At 44.3% G+C, this 9,426-nt stretch overlaps 1 protein-coding gene across 1 annotated transcript; it reads right to left on the bottom strand.

The window, feature by feature from the left end:
* Nucleotides 1–425: 425 nt before the first annotated feature.
* LOC113036532 (olfactory receptor 52E4-like) lies at nucleotides 426–1,364 on the bottom strand. The gene has a single exon (XM_026192940.1). It carries the CDS (start codon nucleotides 1,362–1,364, stop codon nucleotides 426–428), a length of 939 nt encoding a protein of 312 aa, XP_026048725.1.
* Nucleotides 1,365–9,426: the final 8,062 nt, after the last annotated feature.

Below are 9,426 nucleotides of genomic sequence, written 5' to 3'. Positions count from 1 at the left end.
CTCTTGAGCCATGATCGCCCTTAGTTTCCAAACACCTGATCAGACACAACTGAAGGTCTGGAAACGAGCAAAAGTATTATTGAGGGATAAAGTTCAAATAAAGTTGATTAGTTTTTGTTGATTAAAATATGATTGTTTACAGCATAGCAGGAAAAAGGCATACTGTTGCTCACAGACACAAAAACAGTTACACTAAAAACTTTTGTTCTAAATTTTGTATGATTTTAATTGAATAGTTAAGGTGCAAATATCTTGTGTATTCTAAAAGTAAAATAATTCTCACTTTTGTGCCAGAATCAAAGTGCATGGTTGGTGTTTCAACCATTTTGTAAAATAATGTTCTGAAAATTTACACCGACATCAGTTAGGGGTATTTCTGTGTTTATCTAAAAAAAAAATAAAAAGCACACTCAGTTCACAAGATCTCAGTAATATGTGTAAAACTTTTTGAAAATCTTAAAGAGCTTTTGTTTAATTTCTTTTGTTCTAAGAAAGTACACAAAAGGATTTACAAGACATGGACCGAGGACTGCACCAATTAATAAACCCTGGCGTTCCTCAAGAGTCAATACCACACCAAACCTGGTGAAGATAATGCGCACAAACGCAGGACAGTAATGAACGATTGCACAAATTAAGTGACTCACAAGAGTGCTCCCCATTTTCTTTTTTTCATTATTTGAAGATAATTTTACAAAAAGTAAGATTCCACAATATGAAAGACAAATGAAAACAAAAGTGAAAAATAAAATAAAAAATGCTATAATGGCAGCGTCATTGAAATGTTTTTCTGGGTTAACACAGGTCGTTCTTATTACAGCAGCAAAGTCACAGAAAGTGTACCTAAGCCTGGAGCTGCAGTGTGGGAGGGGGACAGCTGTTGCAGGCATGTAACACATAAAAAAACAGTTAACAAACCACACGATAAATGTAAGAACAAGAACACGTGTGTTTGTTAAATAACTGTGATACTGGAAAGGATAAATTATTGCAATGAATCTATCCAATGCCATAACTGCTAAAACAAATGACTCCATCGCTGTTCCCAAATGGAAAACACACATTTGAATTAAACATGCCATATAGGATATAGTATTAACACCTGCGAGTAGAACCCCAATCATTGTTGGACTGCAACTGGAGGTGTACATTATATCAACAACAGCAAGGTTGCAAATCAGAAGATACATTGGTTTATGTAATCTCTTGTCAGAAATAATAAACATGATATTTGCCATATTGGCAAGAACAGCAAGAAGATAGGTTATTAGGATAACCACGCCAACAGCAATAGGTCTACTGAGTGTGTCAAAACCACCTATAATAAAGTGTGTTACATTGATTGAAGTATTCTGTGAAGACATATTCCGTTTGGAAGTTGAAGAGGAGAAGAAAAAAGGCAAAGCGAATATTGATAAAATACGTAGTAAATCTTTATCAGACTTCACAAAATCCTCTGAGCTCAGTCAAACAACTTTGCTTTTACTGGGAAGTATTTGAACCTCTCGTTTTAAGGCTTATAAGAACAGTAAGTTTTGATTGGACAGCTCCTTCCTCCAATCAAATTAGACATAAGAATGTAAAATGTCTATATTGCATCAGATATTGCAAAAAGATAATGTCATCCCCTAAATGACAGGATAACGGTTGATTGGAAGTTAATTCTCACACACTTACAATAATCTCTATTTTGATTGTTTTCAGTGGATTTTGTCAAACCATTTGGACCAAATAACAAAACAAAAGCTCAAAATGAAAGAAAGCTTGGTCTTTGTTAAATGTGTCCCACTACATCTCTCTAACACTACACCCTCTTAATGGCTAGTACAGATAGAGAAGATGGCGAGCCAACTTCATAAAGGAAAGTAACTTTGTGTCATGTTAACATGGCTGTCAAAAAAATGTACCGAGGGCTACTGTGCCTGTGTGCCAATTCAGTGGTTACAATAATACATTTTATTTAAAAGCGCCTTTCAAAACACTCAAGGACACTTTACAGAACAAATATGGAACCTGACCTCCATTATCAAATCATGTCTCCCTTTTTAAGGATTTTTCTTGGACCAGTGGAAAGAGTGGAATGACTGGAAAGCTGCTCATACAGAGTGTGTAAAAGCCTGTATCAATAAAACACATAGCAAGGTGCAATGGCGTGTGTCTGGGTCCTGATTCTTGTCAAAGGCTGAGAGAAGCACTTGAGAAAATGTGGAGGGTGAAGGCAACAGTGGTCCCAGTGGTAATGGGAACACTCGGGGCAGTGACCCCAAAGCTAGGTGATTGACTCCAGAAAATTCCAGGAACAACATACGAGATTTCTATCCAGAAGATCACAGTTGTAGGAACAGCAAAGATACTGCGCAAGACCCTCAAGCATTTAATGTGTGATTGTGTCATAAAGATGCTTCCGTATCCAATCGTATGCAACTATATGAAACAATCATTAGATTGCACAATTTGTTAAAGAGTAGTTACCTAAAACTGAAAAGAATAGTGTTAGATCTTCTATTTGTATGGCTCTGGATACTCTTCAAAACAAAGTCTAAAAACATAAGTACTTGACTGACTCATATAACTCTGAAATGCATACGAAATGTCATATCAGTACTTAAGAACATTATTTAGGGGCTCCAGGGATCCACGGCAGGTGGGGAGTAATGCACACTCCTCATTTGCTCCACTATCCTCGCTCCTCACACTCCACTCCTTTGTACACTTGCTCCGCTCTTGTACTCCGACACACTCCTCACAAACACACTACACTGCTCAGTCCAACACTCACGCTCAGGCATCCAGGAAAGGACTGGAGAGCACAGACTTACAGTTTTTCACGATTGCTAAGCCACATTCCTGAAAAGCTGCTCTCCTTTTCCCCAAACTGTGAACACAAAACCCAGTTTTCAACCTACATTCACAAAACCTCTGACTCTTTTTGCAAAACCAAACTTTCACCCCAAAACAATTCAATCTGTGCTCAAAATTGAACTATGCTGTCAAATCATGCTTCAAGTCAATCTAAATTATATACTCTACTGAGTACGTAGAAATAAAGCACACAAATATAAAAATGAAGTACAAAGGAAAAAGGTGCATTACTCCGCCACAGCATCATTTCTCCGTACTGGGTCAGGCCACAGGACTTCACCTGCATCACAGGCCACATGTTCTCTGGCCAGGCAACGGGGGGAAAAAAAACCCTGGCATGTCGTATCCAGGCTTGACATGCCTCCACGCCCATGTCACCACAGGCCAGTTCCATGGTTTGCAGGAGATTTACCCTGGTGTAAGGTTGGCGTTCATATACCTTCCACACCAGTGTGTGAATGTGTGTGTGAATGGGTGAATGACTGAATGTAGTGTGAAGCGCTTTGGGGTCCTTAGGGACTAGAAAAGCGCTATACAAATGCAGGCCATTTACCATTTACCATTTACCTTCCACCGCCATGAGGAGAAGAATTCTTCAATGGGGTTCAGGAAAGGGGAGTATGGTGGAAGGCAAAGATTGATAAAAGCTTGGTTCATATTGAACCACTCCCTAACCCGGAGGCCTCTGTGAAAACTCAGATTGTCCCAAACAACAACATAAATGGGCAGCTCATCCTGCTGCCCTAACAGAGCATCTCGCATGTGATTGAGGAAGATGAGGGGCTGGTGAGTGTTGTAGGGGCTTTGGCTGGCATGATGGTGGAAAACACCATGATTGCTGGTGGCAGCACACATGTGCAATGTGACATTGCATTGCATTGACAGGTACCTACCTGTTCTCTTCTCTTAGAGAGACACGGTGAATCTACTGATGTTTGGTTGTACCCTTTGTCCGGCCTTCTTCATTGTCATACCATGGACAAGAACATGGTCAATCACAGTAGCTCTGATTTCATCTGATACTACTGTTCTTTGTCCTCGATGACCCCCTCCACCACCTTGACCTGCTCAACTTTCTCTCACACAAACTCCTCTTCTTGGATTTCTATCCATTGTAGTGCCTCACAAACCAGTGCTCTGGCTGATATGTACCCTCACATCATTAGCCACAAGTGTGATAAATTTTGAGTTGTTGTGTTCAACTGGTTACACCTGAGCTTTAATTGTGTTTGACTTTTGCCACCTGTGCTCACCATTATGCAACACAGGTGCATCACAATGACAATGTGTTGCAAGATGTGTTTACACAGGTGAAAAGTGCTTATGGTTTTGCCAAAAGAGTGACTGATTCAATAAGTGGGATCAGGCAACTGAAAACTTTGGTTCAGACGGAGTTTGCATGGAGGCAGGACCCAAACACAGACTCAATACGCCAATTCAATTTCAATTAAATGTTCTTTATATAGCGCCAAATCACAACAATAGTTGCCTCAAGGTGCTTTATATTGCACAGTAGATCGTACAGTAATAGATACAGAGAAAAACCCAACAATCATATGACCCCCTATGAGCAAGCACTTTGGCGACAGCAGGAAGGGAAAACTCCCTTTTAACATGAAGAGTACGAACAGGTATGAACAGGTACGATTCAATGCAGAGAGGTCTACTAACACATAGTGAGTGAGAAAGGTGACTGGAAAGGAAAAAATCAATGCATCACGGGAATCCCCCAGCAGCCTACGTCTATTGCAGCATAACTAAGGGAGGATTCAGGGTCACCTGGTCCAGCCCTAACTATATGCTTTTATGCTGGTTTCTGAGTTTTGCAGCTGGGGTGAACAAGCATCAGCATCAGGCTTTGAAATGAATTAAGAGTCTGTCTTGGTTTTTCGTTGATTAATAGGCAACCAGGTTTCTGTAAGGCAAAGTAAATCAATTTGTTGATCAATTATTAAATCATGTATTAACAGAGACCTGGAGGAGAGAGACCTACTATTTAATAATCCACATTTCACTGTTTACTCTTTGGTTCAGATGTGGATACTGTATTGTTCTTTCTTTGTGATTTTTTATGTTTGGGAGCTGACACAGTCTCTATGGAGATGGGTTTTGGGGGGATAAGAGGAGGAGAGAAGCTGCAGAGAGGCATGTAAGACTGCAACTCTGCTTCCTGGTCCCAACTCTGGATAGTCATATTTTGGGGGGTTTAATAAAGTTGTCCATATTTCTAGAAATGAGAGCTGGTCCATCCAAAGTGGGATGGATGCCGTCTCTCCTAACAAGACCAGGTTTCCTCCAGAAGGTTTGCCAATTATCTATGAAGCCCACATCATTTTTTGGACACCACTCAGACAGCCAGCAATTTAAGGAGAACATGCGGCTAAACATGTCACTCCTGGTCTGATTGGGGAGGGGACCAGAAAAAACTAGTTTTCAGTTTTATTTGTCATATGCAAGTTAGCACAGGGTCAACATTGCAATGAAATGTGTTACAGAGTCCGACATCGTTTTGGCAAAGTTACACACAGATTCAATATTGATTTTAGTTACCTCCGATTGGTGTAACTAGGTGCCATTACTGCCGATGTGAGTTATGAGTTTACTGAATTTCCGTTTACCCTTAGCCAGCAGTTTTAAATTTCCCTCAGTGTTGCCTGCTCTGGCCCCTGGAAGACAATTGACTATGGTTGCCGGTGTCTCTAGCTTCACATGTCTGAGAACAGAATCACCAATTACCACAGTTTGACCCCCGGCGGGTGTGTCGCCGAGTGGGGAAAAATGGTTAGACACATGAAGAGGTTGGTGGTGTACCTGTTCATGTAGGTACACCACCAAACTAGTGCTTAAACAGAAGCCCTAGTTTGCTTCTGTTTAAGACTATGCTTCCTCCTCACCGTCACCCATCCGCCCTCTTTCCCCAGGTGCTTGGGGTCTGCTGGGGAACAGCTAGTGGGGCCTATGCTTACAGGGGCGACCATGGCTCAGGGGGTTGGGAACCGTATCTGTAACCGGAAGGTCGCCGGTTCAATCCCCGGGCTCTCTGTCCTGGTCATTGTGTCCTTGGGCAAGACACTTTACCCTACTGGTGTTGGCCAGAGGGGCCGATGGTGCGATATGGCAGCCTCGCTTTTTTTTTTTTTTTTTTTTCCCATTTGGTTCTTTAGCCACCAGAATTGTTGTCTGAAGACCAACAAGGATACCCAATGGATTTACTTTGCCAAATGGATCATCGTGGCACTGCCGTATTGGTCCATTTGGTCGATCTTTGTTTTTATTATTTATTATATTTTATTTTCAGATGTTACAGACGGGACAGACATGAGTGAGAGATAGGAAAGGGAGAAAGAAAGAGGAAGGAAGGGGAGACAGAAGGGGAGAGGGACAGTGAGAAAGGGGGGGAGAAAAAAAAATCTCCTGGATCACCTGTTGAGAGAAGAATAGAAAACAAGCAAAAAAAGACAAAAAAAAAAGAAACAAAGCAACATACTAAACACAACACCAATACTAAATATTCAATGTTGTTGTGCAGCACGCAGGACAGATGTGCTTCGAAGTAGCAGCCAAGAAAGGTGTAATTTGGGTCTACGAGCAGTGAACACCCGTGTGCATACCTGTGTGGATCAGCGCACTTGTATTCCAAAGGTTTCTCCATGTAACGATCTGCTAGGGAGTGTAGGGGGGCCACAGCCCCGTCCTACAGGGTGTGAGGCAGGTATGGAGGAGATCAAAACTCCAGACATCCAGAGGCCCCCAGAACACAAGAAACCATGGAAGACCAACAGAGGGGCAGCCGCGCCACTGTTCCAGTAAGAGCTGAGGAGAGTCCCAGATGAGGGTTCACTCAGCAGCCGCGGAGCAGAAGCCAGGGGGAGTTGCAGTGACGCGCCCGTGAGCTCCGCCGGCCGCCAGCTGTGCCTGAGTGACCGAGCACCAGGCCGAGAGGCCGGGGGCACCCCACCCCCGAAGGGGCCCGAGCGAGCCCCAGGCTCCAGGCCCCGATAAGCGGCCGCCAAGGAGTGAGCCGGTGTGTACCTGGATGCCCACCCCCAGACACAAAGAACCACCAACGCACCGACACCTGAGGGAGTCCGCCACCGGCAGGGGAAGTGGTGGTAGGTGGAGATAGGCCTCCAAACCTTGGAGGGCCTGAGGTGTCCCCAGAGAGGTGGCGTCTGATACCCAACCTGACATATAGACACAGACATACAGGCACACACAGACACAAACATCCATTCCCCCCCTCATGCTCTCATATGCACTCACTCCACACTCAACCAACGTGGAGACAGACATAAAGAGACGCTGTACACACGATCACACTCCCCAAGCGTACTCTACAAACCGGGTCTAGGTACCCTTGCCCCTGGAGGGGGGAACTGCACCCAGACCCAGGTGGTGTTACCCTTTTCCCTGCGGTGGGGAGAGGCAGACCACCCCGACTCCGTAGCAGCAGGGAGGCCCCACACTCCAGACCGCAGTCGGACGGCCAACTCCACCTAGCCCTCCCGCTCCAGCAGGCCGCAGAGAATGGGGGTGGGAGAAGACTCCAAACCTCCCTCCACCCGCTCATTGTAGTGTTGATGCATGTGTGTTCTAAGGTGCAATTAAAACCCAGGAGGGCATGGAGCTACCTGCCAAGGAGCAGCAGGTAAGCGCATAGTCCCTCCTGATAGCCCTCAATGTCTAAGTGTATTTAAAATTGAGAGGTGGGCAACGACGCCAGGGGTGAGGTGTACACCCTGATGGTAATTTGGATTCCGTGATTGTGCCCACCCCCAAGATCCTATATGTATGTGTAATGAGAGTGTGAATAATGTGAATATCTAAGTTGTGGGATAAAATTGAGGCAGAGGCAGCCAGAAGGGGACGGGGGGGGGGTAGCCTCCTCTGCACCCTGGTTACAGTCTGCCCCAGGGCAGCTGTGGCTACAACCATAGCTTGCCTCCACCAGTGTGTGAATGCGAGAGTGAATGAATAGTGGCATTGTAAAGTGCTTTGGGTGCCTTGAAAAGCGCTATATAAATCCAATCCATTATTATCATTATGCTATCTTTGGCTGCACCAGCTACAGAGGCCTAGCTAGCTACAGGTGAATGAAGGGTGCGAAGCCGAGTCTCCAATTCAGGTATCCTGGCCTCCAGAGCAGCAAATATGCTAAATTTGTTACAAGTATCACTACTGCTAAAGGAGGCCGAGGAGTAACTAAACATCTGACACAATAAGCAGGAAAGTGCAGGAGGGACAGGTGAAGAGTCCATGCTGCTATCGAGTGGGCTGCAAGCTATGCTAAGCTAGCGAAACAGTAAAGACACAGTGAGTGAATACTTTGGCTATAAATTAGGTAGTGAGTACACAGAAAGTGTGCTTCGGATGAAGCACGTGAAGATTATGCTATGACAAAAAGAATGTATCTAAAAGTTTTTAATTAAATTGCTAAGCAGATAAGCCACTCAAAAACACCACGGTGTTTGAGCAGGAACAGGAAGTGATACTCTACCGAAAGAGAGTGAACACGAAGTGACAGAGCCACCCTGTCACTTGTCCTCACCAGTGGTTAGGTGGCGTTGATGTTGTGCAAGTGTGAGTCATGAGCGCCCCAGTTGCATGGACTGTTCTCCCTTTTCACCATCACCATATACCGTATTTTCACGACCATAAGGCGCGCTTAAAAGTCTTAGATTTTCTTCAAAAAGTACGGCGCGCCCTATAGCGCAGTGCGCCCTGTGTGTTGTAAGGAGGACGTAGTAGAGAACACCATGAGAACGCTAAAGTGTGAAGTGTGGGCGTTGATCGTATATACCGGACAATCGCACATGTATAAAAGGACAGGTATGTGCATTATGTGGAACATCATTGTTTTAACAACCCTGAAAATGGCAAAGAGACACGCTTATGAAGCACAGTTTAAACTGAAGGCCATCAGCTATGCGGAGGAACATGGAAATCGAGCAGCCGCGAGAGAATTTAAGATTAACGAATCGATGGTTCGCAAACGGAGGAAGCTAGAAAACAAGCTCCGGCAGGTCAAGAAAACGCAGCTGAGTTTCCGCGGACATAAGGTGAGGTGGCCCGAGTTGGAGGAAAGACTCGAGCGGTGGATCATCGAGCAAAGAACGAGCTCCTACTGCAGCAAACACATCGGCGACAAAAACATCCAGCCCAGCCACATCACAAACATGGACGAGGTCCCGCTCACTTTTGACATCCCGGTGAGTCACACTGTGGAGAAGAAGGGGACCAACACGGTAGCGATACGCACAACGGGGTATGAAAAGTCTTCTTTCACTGTTGTGCTTGGCTGCCATGCTAATGGACAGAAACTGCCACCTATGGTGATTTTTAAGCAAAAGACTTTGCCTATGTCACAGGGTGGAAAGGGACAAGTCATCTAAGTTTTTCTACTATGCATGTTTTGCTGCGTTTTACCTTTTTAATATTTTAATATTGTACACTGGTTTATTTTTATGAGTTTTACTGCATGTTTTAATGGTATTTATTTGATGACTTGTCCTGGAAAGACTCCGCCCCTACCTGATAATAGACTGTTCACACCTGCGAGAGATC

Source organism: Astatotilapia calliptera, chromosome 14, assembly GCF_900246225.1.
Source record: "Astatotilapia calliptera chromosome 14, fAstCal1.2, whole genome shotgun sequence".
Classification (NCBI taxonomy): domain Eukaryota; kingdom Metazoa; phylum Chordata; class Actinopteri; order Cichliformes; family Cichlidae; genus Astatotilapia; species Astatotilapia calliptera.
The sequence above is the reverse complement of the archived record's forward strand: the minus strand, read 5'-3'. Positions and strand labels throughout refer to the sequence as shown.